Genomic DNA, 19104 nt, shown 5'->3' with positions numbered 1-19104 from the left:
TTTACGTAGCAGCGCCACATTTTCACATCAAAATGTTGTTACTGTAAAATAATTCAAAATGATGATTGACATAATTTTCCCAGGAAATCAGCGCTCTTAGTTTAGAAATATCCTCCTCCCGCCTCACATTCAGTCCTCTCTCTGTTGCTGGCTGGCTGGTAAACACAGGGATGGGCAGCGTCAAGATTATGAATTCACTAAGAAGTTAGCATTTGAAATATAACATGTTTTTGATGCGTGTAGATCTTCATCAATGACATGTCGCAGCAATTGTAAAAAAAAAAAAAAAATAGACTTGAAGTACACACCTACATGAGCTGGTAGTGGTACTGCAAAACTTTCTTCAAGGTTGGGGAAATAGTTGCACTCCTCCAGTAGGGCTGCATAATTAATTGTTTGTAATCATATCACAAATTTAGTTTTCACAATTAGGTACAATTAGACGGTATGGAGACATTTCATTACATCCGCCACGGAGGTCATGTTTTCAGCCGCATCTGTTTGTCCGTCCGTCCGTTAGCAGGATATCTCTAAAAGTTGGGCACGGGTTTGCACAAAACTTGGTATGACGGTTGGTTATTGGCTAAGGAAGAACTCGAGTCGATTGGCCAAAAGGGGTAGTGGTGGTGAGCGTGGCATATCACCAAAACGTGCATAACTGCCTTGCGGGGTGTTATCAGACACGGAGGAGGTCTGTGCTCGACTGAGCACATTTTCTAGTTTGGCTTAGAATGCCTGCTGTAATAGCAAAGCAAGCGTTTCCATCAACATCCCTCTGTTCACAGCGAGCACTGTGACCAATCACAGCCGTCTAGTTGCCGCCTACACATCCGTCTCTTTTTACTTATCCAATTTCACCTGACTCCAACTTGCACGCCTATTTCCCAACTTTCCCTCAGGGATCGGTACAATCTCATTTAAGCATAGCAAACAATGGAAATGAGTAACCTACCATTTGAACTTCATGTTGTGACTAGCCAAAACTGAATGGTTTCACTGGCATTTTGGCAGTTCAAACATTGAGTATGAATGGGTAAACCCGCACTAAATACCTTAGTAACCAAACGCGGATCATCATGTGCCATTTGGAAATCTTTTGGTCACAAACCAGATGAAACAAGCAAGAGATACTCTGTAAACTAAACCAGGGGTGTAAATCCATGTGCCGTGGAGGGCTAAGAGAATGCAGATACTACACTAGGTGATTTTATTGAGTTTGAGGGTTTTTTTTTTCTCATTTTTACATTTTCCAACCCTGTGACTGTTTTACATGCATGCGCCACAGTCAAAGAGATTTTAACCCTCTCCCTGTCGCTCCCTTTCACTTCCAAGCGGCCCAGCAAACAAACTCCTCCGGCCTGTAAATCAGTCGGTAAAGGTAATCCATTACAGTGAACAGGAAGCCAGTATAGCTGCTCTGTCTCTTTCGCATCCTTCCACACCGCAATAATGCTGACCCGGCGCCATGTCTGCCAGAGTAGAGTGACACGTCAATCTAAAACTAAATGCGCTGTGATAGGCTGTATGCAAATTAGCCTCCTCGCTGACATAGAGCAGCATCTTTTCCCCAAAGTTGTCCAAAAGTAGGTGGCACACTTTTAATAAGATAAGAAAATGCCCATCTCTGTCATTCCAAACGCATAACATAAATTGTACATATTTGACTGTGCAGTTGACGGTGCCTGTTTTGCCAGAAAAAGTAGTACAAAATATAAGTATTGCAAAATAATATGCTCCTTATTCATCACAATGTCCCTTTTGGCCAGCAGACGTTGCGGTAAGATGCTGGACTTTGGTCTCAATGAAAATAAACTGGTATATAATGGAGTTTTGGGGGGGAAAAAAGTAGGGTTTTGCAGTCAAGGTGGGGTGTTCTTTTGTTAAGCAAGCTATCTATGCTTGTCAGGCTCTGCAGGAAACCCTGAATGTCTTGCACTAGGCGCCATATTTTAATGTCAAGGTGGTTTACATCTGCAAAACAACAGCAAGGGAATTTCCACCGGCGATGGGTTCAGCATATTGCCGATCCCCAATGCATTCGCCCAATCATCCCAACCCTAGTTACAGGGTTACAATAATATTTGTGGTTCAAAATGCTCTATACTGCTGCCTATTTCTAATATGACTAATGACCTATAATGAGAATGACCTAATGGAAGTGATGACTTGCAGCATTGTCAGTTTGGATCTAGTAGTAGTATTGGCTAAATCCTGTAACCACTCTGCAATTCACAACTCTAGTAAACAGTGTATTTTTTGGGCATGTTGATTATCAGTTATTGACTGCTTCAGTTTAAATATTAGTATTTGTATCTGCCTTCAAAGACCCATATCAGTCACACCCTAGCCTTTATCTCTCACCGCCCTCTCTCTCTTGTCACTCTCTCTTTATCTCTCACCACCCTCTCTCTTGTCACTCTCTCTTTGGCCGATGTCTATCTCACCTCTCCTCCACCGTCTCCTCCCCCAGGTATTCGGGTATTGGTGGATGCCCGGGAGAAGCTGCACATCCCGTGGGGCAACCAGGCCAACCAGCGGCACGGAGACACCATGATGGCGTTTGACACCCGGTCGGCCATGTCCCACGGCCACGGCATGGTGGAGACCAAGGTCTTCCTGCACTACCTGCCCTCCATCCGGGCCCTGTGGGCCGACCAGGGCATCCAGAATGCCTACGACCGCCGCCGAGAGTTCCAGCTGGTGAGTGTGTGTGTGTGTGAGAGCGAGCTTTACCCTGCGTTCACACTGTGAGCGACTTGGCTGATGTGTCGATCTATTCTGACTAGGGCTGAACGATTTTGAAAAAATATCTAATTGCGATTATTTTGACTATATTGCAATTGCGATATGATTTGCGATATTAGAGGGAATGATAATTTTTACATCATTATTGTCATTTTCATTGACAAACGTATTAAAATGATTATGGTGTGATTTTTGCAGGGATCTGTACCAAACAAAGATGTTTTCTTAAGTCTGTAGAATATGATGTGTAGGCCAGGACATCTCTGCAGCACCACAATATTTAATTTAAAATGGTATTTTGACACATTTCACCTTTAACAAATATTGCGCCTCCTGCGATTTGAAAATTGCAGTAGGCCATATTGCGATTTCGATAAAATTTGGATTAATTGTTCAGCCCTAATTCTGACCACTTGTGGGCAGGGCCAGAGGATTTTTTGCTGCTTTGGTTTTGCCTTAAGTTTAACATAGCTAGCAAGCACTAATTAGCATAGCGCTAATAAAAAACAGTGTGAACAAATAAAATAACACTCCTACACTCCCACACTCTGCTCCTAAGTACGGCGTAGGAAGCCTTCACAGTACGTCATCGTGGAAGTATTCATGGTTACAGGAACGCGGGGGATAGAAAAGTATGTGAATTATTTTCATGTAAATGTGTTTGTGGCTGACATAAGCTTCGATTTAGCTTTGCTGTGAACAAGAGGACAGCATTCTCCCTGCCTTATGCACACAGCTGACGTTTTGCCATGCAACACTGCTTTTTTCTACCGAGATCATGGTAACTAACATTGTATCATGCAGTTTTGGAAGCTCAGGATGATATGTTTTTTAATGAAATCACAGGTAACAGCCTGCAGCTTTTTGTTTTGTCGTTTCACATTTTGTTCTCTCAGTGGTAAATTAGCGGTTTAATTTTTGGAACTCCAGACCTCTGAGAGAGTGGGTTTTGTCTACCCACTGTGGTTTGTTTACTCTCTACTCCTCTAGGCTACCTAATACCTGTTGTCATCACTTTTTGCATGCCACTGCTCAGTGTCACTGCTCAACACTCATAATTGAACTAGAAAATAAACCACACAGGTTTTTTTTTAGGGAAGCATGTTAAAATACTCTGAATCAAGGTGTCAGAATGCATGAAAAGACACCAAAATAAAGCTTGTTCCTATTTTTATACTACAGTCAACATCACTTTCGGAGGCTATGAGTGATAAGAAGGTTGCTTTCTTTTATAAGAAAGTTAAAAACTTCTCAAAACCGCTAGAAAGTTACTTACGTTTGATTTTTTTTGTCTGGCTTAAGCAATTATCCTATGAACTAGCCCTCATATTAACTATCCCCCCACATGAGCATCTAAGTTGCATTATGTTCTGTACAAGCAGACTGTAAGCGGACTTTAACTCGGCCCGACAAAATGTTTCAGTCATGCAATATCTTTGGCTGTAGCCCTGGAACTGGCATTTAGGCAATCAGCTTTTTTTGTTTAGGTGCTTGGTAGCTCCTATAGAAGAGCCTTTATGTGTTCATTGGTTCGTTCTGCATGTGTAACACCTTTTGCAATGTGCAGTTTACACTACAGAGCCCCAAGAGCCCTGCATAAGGGAAATGCAGTGTGTGTGTGTGTACACCAGGCAGTATGGTAGAAGTCAGGGGGGCTCGTTGCAGCCTGCGGACATTCACATGCCAGGAAGTAGCTTGGTGGTTTCTTAGCTGTAGTGGCTAAGTCAATGCATGCATTAAATATTTTGCTCAGCCATTCTCTTAGTTCCGGCCATACTGTGCTACCACAGCACTTTGGTGTGAACAGGTGGAGCTTTTAGAGTCATTGTATTTTCACCCAATACTTGCACACCCCCCCCCCCCAGTCATGGGAGCATTGCATAGCATTTCAGGTTGAAATTATGGGGGAAATTCTCCATGTTCTCCATGGCACTGCCCATGTGTCTGCACACTAAGTTATGTCAGCCATACCAGGGAGATTCAACCCATGTCCTGTAAGAAAGTCACAAGTACGTTGCTTAAAAGCACCAGGTTTGTAAGATGAAAGTCGGCGGCGGTTTATCAAAAGTTGACGGGTAAATGAATGCCTTCGGTTACCGGTGTTGTCAAGTGAATTGAAAACGCGGTCTAAACCAGCATTGGCTGCAGCCGTAATGGTGTGAATCATAAACGTTACTATGGTTACAGTACAGATGATATTTACAGCTATGAGGGGAGTGGAGCGACTCCCGTTTCAAAATGGACATTTATATGAAAATATAGCGGATTGTTACTTTGAAATCAATTTCCTTACTGCTCACAATCTGGTTGAGGCGACTTTGATTGCACACACAAGCAGGCATACAAAAACGCTGCCCACACACACACACACACACACACACACACACACAGATAAAGGCGCTTACACCCATTTGCAGACAACAGCGCTGCAGCTGCCGAGTGCACAGAGAAGGACATAGACCAGCTAATGAAGGGCTGCTTCTTTCTCTCTCTCTCGCTCTCTCTCGCTCTCTCTCTGACTTCCCCCTCCCTTCCTTCCTCCATCCCTCCCTCACTACACAAGTTTAGATTGTGGTCTAACAGTGTCTTGCTCACAGGAAAATGATCTATTACTGTCCTGAAGGGAAATAGCCTCGCTAAGCATCTGCTTCGAGCAGAGATATAGGAGCGTGCGTGTGCCTAAGCCTACTCTAGAGCAAATAGCAGACCCTAGCACTAAGCCTGCTTCCATTACTCGCCTCTGTCTTTCTTCTCGCACTGTATCAGAACACACACACACACACACACACACATACACGCACATACAGCTGTAAACATAGTTTTATTTATGTGCCAGATGATTTGAGCCAGAGGAGTATAACTACAAGTCGGCTATAAACAGGAAAGTGACCGTGGCTGTTCTTAAAAGTGTGCTTCCCCACTAAACCGAAAGCCATCAATACTAGAAAGGCCGGTGGATTTTGGGTGTCAAAGAGAAGGCCAACAGATTTATACTTTTAACTATAACTGCTATTTTTTACAATCCGACAACGTCTAGAAAGTGGGCCTAGGAAAAGCCATGGTGGGTCATTTTGAAAGCTTGAGATATTCCAGTTCTGAAATTCAAAACACATGCTTATATATCATAAAGGCATTCCAGGAGTTGCGCTATTTTGTGACGAAGTGTTGTCGACCTGCCTCGCCTACTTCTACTTCATAATCATTAAAGCTTTAAGACACACGTTTTAGCTTTGGCTCGGTGTTTGACGTGCGGCCACACGACGAACCTGGAACTGGGAAGTGGCAGTGTTTTTGCCACATTACGACATTTTAATGATTATCAGCTAATCATTAAAATGTCAACAGATTGAAGCTCGTTTCAAGTGTTTCGCATTTGGTCACATGACGTGTCGAAGTCAAACTACATTCCCACTTCTGCTTCAACCGTCTGTCTCACTTCCACCCCCGCTCCACTCGTCAAGCGTTGCATTCCCACACACGAGGAAGCCGACTTAAAAGGAATTGATTTCCCGCACGTGTTAAAGAGATTGGCGGCGGCCACGGATAAAGGGATATATTTTGGTGATAGGAGAGGGGGGATGCTGTGACACCCAAATTCCTCAGCATGACTGGATCAACACTTCCATCCTGACCGAAAAACCCTGGGATGGAGATCTGCTGGTTTAAGATGAAGGATTTCACCATGAAACTCTATGACAGTGATTCTCAACCTTTTCCATATCAATTAATTCCATTCCTAATTTACTCCACATTGGGGCCAAGGACCCCCATTTGATGAGATTTTGTCTCCCAGACCCAAATCAGAGAATATTTTTTATTGTTAGATATGATTTTGTCCAGAATTCCATGACTATCTGTATTGTAGGTACAGAGATAACAGTGAAATGATCGAAATAGTCATTCCTCTACTTCTTGTAAATGAAATAATGGTGAAGTTTAACAATTTATCAATTTGCTGGGGACCCCCTGGAACCCTCTCAGGGACCCCTGGTGGTCCCCGGACCCCACGTTGAGAACCACTGCTCTATGATGTCTAATTTTGACCAATGACATATCTTATCCCAAAACATGCCAATTTTGAGTCCTTGAATTTCACGAAGTCCCTCTGTCCACAATCTGGTTGAGGTTTACAATCGAAAGTAAATTCGCGCATCGTGTCGCGGCAACAGGCGGGACAGAGGAGAAAGAGATGGAGAGAAAACGCTAACACACACACACACACACACACACACACACACACACACACTCCTTCTCAGTCTCCTCCCTAACCTACAGTATCAGCCCTCCAAGACTCAGTAAAAACAAACCCAGGCCTGTTGTGCTTGTGTGCGAGAGGAAACCGCTCACTCACACGAATCAAATGTACCATAGAATAGCATAGAAACTGGAAACAATGGCCTTCCTTACTCTCTCTCCCCCTCTCTCCCTTCCTTTTAGCTCTTCAGGGCTAGAGAGAGAGAGAGAGGGGTTTAAAGGGAAAGAGGCTAAGAAAGAGAGCGTGCGCTTTGTCATTCAGGATGGTTTTGTCAGATGATTCAGTGTCTTCCGTCCTGATACGAAATGACCCTCCTCCCTCCCACACACACCACATCTCACCACCCCACTATTGACATCCTTCAAAAACCCTTATCAGTCAAACCCTAGACAGAGAACATGTACTTAACAGAGGTAGCAGATAAAACTGACTGCTTTCACTCTTGGGGTACTTGAGTATTTCCATTTGATGCTACTTTATACTTCCACTCCACTACATTTCAGAGGGAAATATTGTACTTTCTACTCCACTACATTTATTTGACAGCTTTAGTTACTTTTCAGATGGAGATTTGACACAATGGATAATATAACAAGCTTTTAAAATACAACACATTGTTAAAGATGAAACCAGTGGTTTCCAACCTTTTTGGCTTTTGACGTCTTACAGAAAGCAGTGTGTAGTCGGGTCACATTTCAGATGTCTATGAGTTGTTAACAGCTCCACCAAATAGTGATTTTTCCCTCTAAACCTCACATGGTTTCATTTCAATAAATGTTCAAATGATCCAATATTTCAGCAAAAATCAAAGATCAGAGAAAAAGTCCAAAAACTGAAAACAGATTTGTGTATCAGAACTTTGTTTTTTCTTCTTTCCTCTCCCATTAATCATCTCACGACCCCTCAGATTTATCCGGTGACCCTTTGGAGGGGCCCGACCCCTAGGTTGGGAACCACTGGACTAAACTAGCTAACTGTATATAAAGTAGTTCAAACTAGCTCCACCTCCAGCAGCTACAACAGTAACATGCTGCTTACACACTGATGCTTCAGTATTAATAATCTAATGATGTCATATATAATAAAATATCAGTCAGAGGGACCAAACCACTACTTTTACTTTAATACTTTAACTACATTTTGCTGCTAATACTTATGTACTTTTACTTAAGTAGGATTTTTCATGCAGGACTTTAACTTGTAATGGAGTATTTTTACATTGCTCTATTGGTAGTTTTACTTAAGTAAAGGATCAGAGTATTTCTTCCACCACTGGTCACCGCTCCCACTAAAAGGCACATTTCTGTGATCCCACATCTCCGCCATGTTGACGCTACTCGTCTCACACGAGCAACAAATCCACTGCAGTCTATACAGGCAGATGCTCCTAAAGATGCACTAGTTCTAATCATCATAAAATTCAATGATATTGTGTAAAGAAATTGAGAACACTGCTATTTTCACACTTGGCTGATTGTCATATATCATAAAATAGTCAAAAGATGGCAAAAAGATAAATGTCTGCCACTTCTGAAATTGTTTAGGGCATCCAACTGTATACCAGCTTTTGTGATTTCACACAAATGTACATTTTTTTCCTGGACTAAAGACCTGATGGAGGCACCATGAGGGGTGAGAGACATCACTTTGCCTGCTGGTGGCCAAATAGAGGATAGCCGTTGATTTCAACATAAAATGTTTGGGACTTTTTTTTTTTTTTTTTTTGGGCGAGATTTAGAGGCGGTTCCACACTTCATCTGCATTGCGGCACAAATGAATCACAACCCCATCTGCAACTCAGTGAAACGTTAGTCAAGTATCAGGGCTGATTCACTTCGAGCTTACAGTTCTGTGTGCGTGTGTGTGTGTGTGTGTGCTTGCATGTGGTTTGGTAGCAGATTGCGAAAGCAGGAAAGCCTGGTGCGTTTGGCAGATGACCCACATGGTCTCTGGATTACTGCGCACAACACTGTTTTTGTTTGGCTCCTTCCTCGCTATTCTCCTCCTCGGTCTGTACAGGGACAAAGAAAGACCAGAACAAACCACCGGCAGAATGTGGCGGTCTGTGTTTCTGCCGTTTCGTGATCCGAGACCCCGAGCCACTTCCAACACACCAGGCATCTTCAAACACACACACTCTAATGCCCCTGTTTAAGGTCAGAAGTTAAAGGAATAGTTCACCCAAAAATGAAAATTCTGTCATCATCTCCTCACCCTCATGCCAAATGAAACACAGGTGAAGTTTGTTAGTCCATATACCACACAGGGAGGTTGCCAGCACAACTTGGTAGCAGCCTTCTCCAAAACAACTGAAGTCAATGGGGACCTGTTCTTTAGAGCTCCAAAACAAAAACAGCCAAACAATCACACTGTGAATAGAAAGACCTATACACCATTATTTGTTGCAAATCAATCAGCTGTAGTTCAGATTTGCACTAAATGATGGTGTAAATATACTGTAGGTCTTTTTGGAACTCTGAAGAACTGGTCCCCACTGACTTCAGTTGTTTTGGAGAAGGCTGCTATGGAGTTGTGCTGCAGCCTCCCTGTGTGTTATATGGACAAACTTCACCTGTGTTTCAACTGGCATGAGGGGGAGGAGATGATGACAGAATTTTCATTTTTGGGTGAACTATTCCTTTAAAACTACTTGATAATCGATACCGCGGAAAATATCGCGATATTCGATAATATCGAATATCGGCCCAAGCCTACTGGTGGCAGCTCCACAGGTGCAGTCGGGGGTTCCGGTGCCTCGCTCAATGGCAGCTGAACACTTTTCCCCCCAGCCGGTCCAGGGACTCAAACCGGCAACCTTCTGGGTCACAAGCCTGCTTTTCTAACCTTGAAATACACCCGCAAAAAAAAATAAAAGGAAACGCCGGAGTAAATGAGGGATGCAAAGTACACTGAAAGCAGAAAACATTTACACAGCACACACACACACACACACACACAGAACGAGGCTCTCCTCTGTCGGTTCGTTCCGTCTTCTGCTTGGGTTTTTTTTTTTTTTTTTTCCGTTTTCCTGGGCAGCTTGTTCCCATTAGAGCCTCGGTGTGGTCGGGTTCTCACCGAGGGCGCCCCGACGGTTTTGCCTGCGTGTGGTTTTTGTTGTTTTCGCAATCCGGGCCCCGCTCATTTGCACTCCTCGTCATTCCGTGTGTGTGTGTGTGTGTGTGTGTACGTCTTCGGCCGACATGAACTTCGTCTGTCAGCTGTGATCGCGCCTCTGGTCAGGAAGTGGTCTGGGCCATGACTGCTCGGCCGTTAGCGATCGTAGTCGGCTTCGGCTGCTTTCGTGTGTGTGTGTGTGTGTACAAGAGAAGAAGAAAAGATAAAGGGGGTGTTAAAGCCTGAATGTTGGGGAAAACAAGATGACACAATTTTTTGATTTTTAAAATGATTTTGTATGTAACCCCCCCCCTCTCTCTCTCTCTCTCTCTCTCTCTCAGGGGGAGTCGGTCAAGTATTTCCTGGACAATTTGGAAAAGCTCGGACAGTCGGTAAGTCCCGCCCCGTGCCCGCCGAGGCTCCCGCCAATCGCGCACACACACACACACACCCCCCCCCCCGGAAAAAAAAAAAAAAAAGCCGAGGACGAGGCTCATTCAGCAGATCGGTCTTGACTGATAGGCACCAGAATGAGTTTCTTGGAAAGAGAAGTGAAACTGTTGTCTTCCTGTCCGCCCCGTCCGCCCCCCCCCCCCCCCCCCGCCTTGTCTGAACCTCCTCCCGCTATCTCCGCGCCGCCTTGTTCCCATGCACAATCGCTATTCTTCCATTTAGCTTCCATGTAGCCGCCTCACCCTCCAGGATTTTACACAGTCAAATTAGGCTGTATGCGTTTTTGAGCACATTTACTAGTATAACTAAGACAATAAAAGCACCCACAGGAGTATGGTTGAAAACTTTTTTTTTTTTTGGCTCAGTCAATCCTACCACATAACTTTATCATGTAGATCAGGGCAGCTCAGTGACTAGAAGCCTAGCTGGAATCCCCAGAGCACCAGGGAAATTCTAGGTGAGGGAAGTGAATGAGTAATGGTTTCACCTGTATAACCTACATCACAGTTCCGTGAGCAACGAAACTGGAACCTGGCTGTACTGGGTGTGATGAAGTTATCAAAAGGTTACTATTATTACTCATATTTAAGGAAATATAAATATAAAAACATGAAATGATTTTCCTGCGTTGGTGCTTTTAATTTAAATATGTTCAAATTAGGGCTGAACGATTTTGAAAAAAAAAATCTAATTACGATTATTTTGACTGATATTGCAATTGCGATATGATTTGAGGGAATGAAAATTTTTACATCATTATTCTCATTTTCATTGAAAAACGGATTCAAATGATTATGGTGTGATTTTTGCGGGGATCTGTACCAAACAAAGATGTTTTCTTAAGTCTGTAGAATATGATGTGTAGGCCAGGACATCTGATAGATGATATCAAATAACCAACTAAGCAGTGCAGCTCGTCGAACGTTTGTGATGGGATCCATATTTATGATCACACAGAAGGTATCACGATAGCAAAGGGTTCCACCATATAAGCCCGGCCGTCTTTCCCGTTCTCTTGTGTCTTCATGAACACAGAAACAGAACTAGGGCGACTAGGCCTGTGCGTGTTATGTAACAGGCTCCTACAGGAAGAGGAAGTGGAACAGGATTGTGTGGGGGCGAGGAGGGAAACCGACACTTCAATATTCACTTCTCGCTCCTCCCTCTGGAAATCAGAAGGGTTTTTTTTTTTGTTTTTTTTTTCATCTTTTTCAATTTACACAGAAAGATACAGCCCAGCGTGTCCACTACAACTTTTGTTTATTTGTTTGTACATTGACAAATCTAACAAATCTGTTGGTAGCAGCAACAAAAATATCTCAAATATTATATCTGTCTCCAAACACTTAGTCGTTCAAATTTCTGACTTAAAAGTTCTGCCAGGTCAAATTTCCAGACGAGGTAATCAAACTGTACTCTAGACAACTCAATAGTTAGAAGCTCTTCAAAACCAATTTTGATTTTACTGGCTGTTAAGAGAGTAGTGCCATCTAAAAGATTAATGTTCTATCCAATTTTAAGAAGAAGAAAGCCCTTTAAGTGTTAATCCATGATGCCGTTTTTTCTGTTTCATTTTGTCTCATCTTTGGTGCTCGGTGCTCTTTGTTGTGGTGTTTTCTGCACTGCACTTCCCAGAGGTCACCTGTCAATCAAACCGTGTGGGCGGGGCTTGGATTTTCTGTTGGTGAAGTTTGAGTTTGTGTAGGTGGCGCTCTTTTCTTTGTCTGTTCAGCCACGGTGGCTATCGCTGCTCATGGTAACTACCCAGCTCTTCTTCTGTTTGTTCCACACAAACCGGAAATGTGAAACGCATCACTTCCTGTGCAGCAGAGGATTCTTCCTGAGAAAGAGCTACCAGACACCAGCTGTTCAGAACAGCAAATTTAAAAGTTTCGAGAACTGGATATAGCCTAGGTTGACTCATTATTGTGGTACATCAAACACAAACATTTTAAGGCAGTGGTTCTCAAACTTTTTCACATCATGGACCCCTAATGTAGTCCACATTAGGCCCACGGACCCCCATTTGACCCAAATCTGAGAATATTTGTATTGTTAGATATGATTTTGTTTTCCATGACTATCTGTATTATAAGTAGAGAGATATCAGAGAAACTATAATCAAAACAGTAATTCTTCTGCATTCTCTAATTGTGTTCACTTCTTGTAAATTAAATAATGGTGAAGTTTAACAATTCATCATTTTGCTGGGGACCCTCTGGAATCCCCTCAAGGACCCCTGGTAGTCCCCGGACCCCACGTTGAGAACCATTGTTTTAAGGGATTAGAAAAACAACATTAGAAAAGACCCTTGAATTAACTAGCTGGTAACTTTATACCCCTGAGGTATAAAGTGTGTGTTTGTAGGGAATTTGGGGGAAAATCTCCCTTATTTCTGTGTGTACGTGCTCCAGCTTGTTCAGCATCAGTGATGACTTTTCCGGTGAAGTCACCACGTCTGGAATGTTAGGAATTTGGTTCTAGTGTAGGCAGAGCACACTGACACACACACACACACACGCACACTGACACACACATCAGTCAAAACATCACTGGAACTACCAGAAATGTCGTCACATCTTTTTCCAGATAATTTCTGGCCGAGAATTGTCTGATTGTTTGACTCTTTTTTTTTTTTTTTTTTTACATATTTGGCCTGATGCCCCCAAGCCTCGGTAACATTAAGGAGAACTGCTCAGCGTCACACACACACACACACACACATTCGTCCCCTTAAGCCCCACGCTGTTTATGTGCTCTGGTATTTCAATAATGCAAAGTGTTAGAAGGGGCCGGTTCCCACTGCAGCCAGTCATGGGAAGTGTGTGGAATTTTTTTTTTTTTTTTTTTTTTTTTTGTATCTGGAACTGAAAACCCTGCATTTGTTCCCCAAATCCACCCAGGGCCAATAAAAATTTTTTGGACAGTGTAAAGCCCAAAATCGCACAGAACTATTTCCCAGGGACATCCGGCGATTTGTAATGATTTGTAGAAATCATCTGTGATTTTAATTCTGCGAGAAACGTCTGTGAATTTAAGTAAAAATTCTGGTCCAAATTACCCACCATATTTTGAAGACAGAGGTCGCCTGATAATATTAATCCTGTGCCAATTGAACTTGTTTTTGGCACGTGCGTTCTTCTTCTCCTCCTCCTAGACGTGCGATTTCCTTCTGCATCCTGTCATGAAAAATGGAGGCAGTAGTGGAATCTATAGAGGAAGGTTTCCATTGCGTTTTCAGTGTAAACCTTTTGCTTCACTGAATCGGAAATTGGAGATATTTTCCAGGCCCAGAAATGTTATGGAAAAATCAGTTTTTGGGGGGAAATGTCTGTAATTTGTTCATTTTGTAAGATCTGTCTAATGTGTATTGGATGCTGGTAGACCTTTATGGGAATAATAATCCAAATAACAAAATTTGGGTCCCAAGTTCAGAAAATTCAAGGCCTTAAAAATTGTAAAAATGCCTTAAATCCGGTTATTAGAGGTCTAATTTTTTCACCTTTCAATCACATGTTTCTTTGTGCTGCATGTCCACTCTTAAATTAATACAGACCAGGGATAATAGAACAATATGCATCCTATCTGCTTTACTAAATACAGTTGGACATCATAATTTAACCATCATCATCATAACATTAACAATTCATTTCCTGGTAGTTTATCATTGTTTTGGCTTTTAAATTGGTCTTAAATTCGCTTCCATGTAGCATTAAAAAAAAAAAAGCCTTAAATTTGGCCTTTTGAAACCTGCAGATACTTGAGCCTAAACACTTTCTTATATTGATCACGGAAAGTTTGATCTATATCCTGGATTAGTATTGAAATATGGAATTTGTTGAGCGAAAAGATGTGTAGACACCCTGTATCCATGAATCTCACAATCTCCTCTCTCCTAGGGATGGGAATTATTTTCTTGTATCTTTTAAGACGTTCAGTTCCCATTCATTTTGAATTAGCGTCGTACTAACCGTTATGTTCCTGATGGCCTCCTCGTCTCCTCCTCCTCCTCCTCCTCCTCCTCCAGGACTATCTACCCAGCCAGCAGGACATCCTCCTGGCCAGAAAGCCCACCAAGGGCATCCACGAGTACGACTTCGAGATCAAGAACGTGCCCTTCAAGATGGTGGACGTGGGCGGCCAGCGCTCGGAGAGGCGGCGCTGGTTCGAATGCTTCGACTCGGTCACCTCCATCCTCTTCCTCGTCTCCTCCTCCGAATACGACCAGGTAAGCCAAGGTGGAAGCCGTGCAGTGCAGTGAGTTTCCACCGGTCACGGAATCCCTGGGATATCATGATATATACAAGGGAAAGTCAGGGAATTGGATCAATTCTCTGGGGAAGTCAGGGAATACGAGGGGATTTTCCAAATGGATCACAATGCAGGAATATAGCAGAATGTGTTTTCCAACTTGTTTCACACATTCATTGCATTAGATGGTTTTCAGCCCAAATGGAGGGGAAACCAGACTGAGAAACAACCAGGAAGGAATCACATTCTCAGGTCATGGACGTACGGTTTGATTCATAACTGACAAAGTAATTTTACTAGAAGATTGTGTTTTTAGATTGTCTTTTTAATCAAGTTGATAGTACTTTTGAAGAACCAAAGCAGAACTACAAGATGCATTTCCATGCACCAGCATGTTGCCAACAACACCAAAGTCATCAGAATGAAGCATGTGTCAATGGTTATGTGGGAAAATGTATACCATACTTCTGTGTGGAAATAAATAGGATTTACATTTAAATAAGACATCAAACATCAAGAAAGTGCCATCGGTTCTCACAAATTTTACCTTGTCTACATTTAATTTTGGCTTGGCTTCTAAACAAATGGGTAACACTTTACAATAAAGGTCACTAAGTTAATGCTTAATCAGCATTAACTAACCCTTAATTAACAGTTAACTGTGTATTTACTAATGGTGTTCATGTTAACTAAGGTATTAATTTATACATTATTTAATAGTTTATAAAGATGACTATTAAATAATGTATAAATTAATACCTTAGTTAACATGAACACCATTAGTAAATGATTACCAGACACATTAGTTAACTGTTAATTAAGGGTTAGTTAATGCTTATTAAGCATTAACTAACCCTTAACTTAGTGACCCTTATTGTAAAGTGTTACCAACAAATGAATAGTTTGTCCCCTAAACCATATAGTCTTAAAAAAGACTACACCGATACTAAAGTGTCTTAAATTTGGTATTCTGAAACCTGCACATACCCCGATAGACATACCAGTGACTTAATTATCATACCAGACACACACTCACACCCTCACCTTTTAACACAAACACACACCTATCCATCCTAACAGCCCCTCCTCCTCCCCCTCCCCCCCTCCCCCTCCAGGTGCTGATGGAGGACCGGCAGACCAACCGGCTGAGCGAGTCGCTCAACATCTTCGAGACCATCGTCAACAACCGCGTGTTCGGCAACGTCTCCATCATCCTCTTCCTGAACAAGACGGACCTGCTGGAGGAGAAGGTGCGGCAGGTGTCGGTCAGGGACTACTTCCCCGAGTTCTCGGGCGAGCCGGCGAGCCTGGCCGACGTGCAGCGCTTCCTGGTCGAGTGCTTCCGCGACAAGCGGCGCGAGCAGCAGCAGAAGCCCCTCTACCACCACTTCACCACCGCCATCAACACCGAGAACATCCGGCTGGTGTTCCGCGACGTCAAGGACACCATCCTGCACGACAACCTCAAGCAGCTGATGCTGCAGTGAGAGGGAGACGCGGGGGGACGAGGGGGGGGAGGAGGGGGAGGAGGAGGAGGAGGAGGAGGAAGGGAAAGGAGGGTGGGAGATGGGAAAAAAAGGGGGGGGGTAGAATGGTTTTGTTTTGCCCCCCCCCCCCCCTGCCCGCGAGCGCCCTGCCCATTCCTCTCCGGAAAGGCGAGGAGAGTGGGGGCGGACCACCACCCCTCACCCCCCCCACCCCTTCCTCGACTTCGGCCCGCTCTCCACTTTTGAACTTTTGACTGTAAAAGTGTATTAAAGCCACCACTACTACCGCCATTACACCCCAACCCCACCCCCGCCCCCCCCCCCACACACCTCCTCTCTGCCTTATCGAGCTTGTTCACTGTGACTTACAACAGCCGCCTTTGGCTCGGAGCCTTTCCCACTGATCCTTTAAAAAAAAAAAACCACTGTAAATTTACTTCTAACCCCCCCCCACCCCTCTCCCCTCCCACCCCCACCCTAGTGGACTTCCAGTTGGGATCTGTCATGGTATTTCCTCCCTATCTATCGCTCTAATTCACATTCACACACTGTCTTTGTTTTTTGGGGGGTTTTTTCTATGCTGCTCTGATCACTGTTGTAGGGGAGGGAGCGGGGGGGTCGGTTTCTTTTAAAAAAAACGACACCAGAGCTGAAAGACTCGGCGTTGCCTTTGCATTTCAGAACGGTTGTTTTGTTGTTGTTGTTGTTGTTGTTGTTGTTGTCTTTTACATCTGCTGGTAAGAACACGGCTAAACACACACACACACACACTGATAGGAATCCCGTTCCGAAGACGACGTCCCCTCTCCCTCTCGCTGATTCCTGCCAGGCGTAATTCTAGTTTTCTAATCATTTTGTTTCTTTTTTTTTTTTTTTTGTCCTATTAATAGATATATGAATATATGTACCTATGCATTTTTCTTTTAACTTATATTTCATAGGGGTTTACACTTTGTGGATTTGTGACTGCTGATGGACACTGTTACAGTCAAATGAAAGGGGGGGGGGGGGGGGGGCTGGTGAGAGAACACACACACGCAAACACACGACACACACGTAGACCACTCGTTAAAAAAAAAAAAAAAAACGCAAACCATGCTGTAAGGGTAGTTAGCGCAGGGTGAAGAGTGACACAATGTATTTCGCTAATTCTCAGGGCACATTGTGAAGCGCTTCTTTGTGATTCGACGCCAACGATAACTGTCGCGCCGACGCCCTTCCACGCCAACCGGAGGTCTACGGAACTTCCTGCCCTCCAGACTTCTTCCTTCCTTCCTTCCACGTCGTCTTCCCTCCCTCTCTTTCCTCTGTATATATCAAACAGAGAAGACGCCTTATCCTTCTAAAGAGGCACTCCGGACATTCTCGTCCCGGACTCTTTATCGTTTCCCGTCATACCGATCGGTTCTGACCAAAATCTCGTCTGTTTCTTATAGAGCGACTCGTGTCTTGCTTGCTCTCCAGTGGAAATGGAATGATCTAAAGTCACGCCTTTCTCCTAGTGTTGACGCTCCCTTGGGTGTTCCTTTAGCACTTTGTTTGCTCTTTACCGGCTGGCTGCAGGTGCTTTGCTATGGAAGCGTAATGCGTTCACTTGAGAAAAAACATTTGCCCTGTTTTTCTGAATTAACGAGATAATTGTCTCGGAATTCTGAGAAAAGTTTTCATGGAAAAAAAATAATTCTGCTCTGTTTTTCTGAGATAATTATCTCATTAATTCAGAAAAACAGCATTTTTTTTAAAGGAAAAAAATAATTCTGTTTTTCTGAGATAATTATCTCGTTAATTCAGAAAAACAGCATTTTAAAAAAAAAATTATTCAGAAAAACTTATTTTTTTTCATGAAAACTTCTCAGAATTCTGAGATAATTATCTCGTTAATTCAGAAAAACAGCAGAATTATTTTTTTCATGAAAACTTTTCTCAGAATTCTGAGATAATTATCTCGTTAATTCAGAAAAACGGCAAATTTTTTTGCTCAAGTGAATGCATTACGCTTCCGTACTTTGCTGTGTGAAGTAGTGCAAAATAAATAGTGAAAGTTGTCAGGTCATGGATAAACAGAAAATGAAATATGTACATGTATCCATTGGCCTATTAGGACTGTACTGGAGAGCTGCACCGAGGCAAGTAAGACGCAAGTAGGTCTATAGTGAAGCAGTTGAGATTTTGGTATGATGGATAACAGGGTCTAGGCTGAAAATGTTTTACTTCAAGAATCCCTGTGGAATCCCACATCCCAGCCTCTAGATATCATCTCTCCACCAGGGACAAGGAAGAGGGGAAAACGGTTGTCTCTGTCCTTATTTATTAACGTTTTCTTCCCCTCTCTGTGAAGCCGTTGATATGGCTCACCCCCCCCTCCGGTGTTCCATATTAGGTGAACTACAAGTGACTCGTGTTAAGAAAGAAGCATTCTCTTGCCGTCTCGGATCATGCGTTTCTGAAAGGTACCTGTTAATCCCGCCGTCTAGCCGTCTCTCTCCCCTCCGCGCGTCCTCGGGTTGAAAATAAATCAAAAGGGATAGAGCCAGCTTGCGTAGTGCTAGTGAAGCTGACCGGCGAGCGTCAGTCTGTTGGTCGGTGTCGGTTGTTTATAGGTTTTGTACAGTCCCACGTTGCTCTCTTGACGCCATTTCTAATGTAATATGTATAGTTATGTATCTCTCACACCAACCTCACTCTCTTGTCTAACAGCTAATGTAACCTTCCACACACGTATTTGTATGTATGACTCTGGGTGTTTTGTTCATTTTTTTTAAATCTACTTTTTGATGGTGTTTATCTCCAATGAAAGCA

At 43.2% G+C, this 19104-nt stretch overlaps 1 protein-coding gene across 2 annotated transcripts in view; it reads left to right on the top strand.

Annotated features, from left to right (window-relative positions):
* LOC139656649 (guanine nucleotide-binding protein subunit alpha-13) overlaps positions 1–16305 on the top strand; it is a 29648-nt gene extending 13343 nt beyond the window's left edge. The window contains exons 2-5 of one of the 2 annotated variants that reach the window (XM_071534249.1): positions 2471–2700; positions 10456–10506; positions 14595–14795; positions 15934–16305. In XM_071534249.1, coding sequence (XP_071390350.1) covers positions 2471–2700; positions 10456–10506; positions 14595–14795; positions 15934–16305 — 854 coding nt within the window. The remainder of the gene's footprint in view (positions 1–2470; positions 2701–10455; positions 10507–14594; positions 14796–15933) is intronic. The other variant, XM_071534250.1, reaches the window with a different exon arrangement.
* Positions 16306–19104: the final 2799 nt, after the last annotated feature.

The sequence above is a fragment of the Centroberyx affinis genome, unplaced genomic scaffold (genome assembly GCF_046629955.1).
Source record: "Centroberyx affinis isolate AG114_WGS23_722 - 3 ecotype Tasmania unplaced genomic scaffold, CSIRO-AGI_Caff_v1 ptg002506l_1, whole genome shotgun sequence".
NCBI lineage: Eukaryota > Metazoa > Chordata > Actinopteri > Beryciformes > Berycidae > Centroberyx > Centroberyx affinis.
Note: the sequence above shows the minus strand (reverse complement) of the source record. Positions and strands in the feature narration are given on the sequence as shown.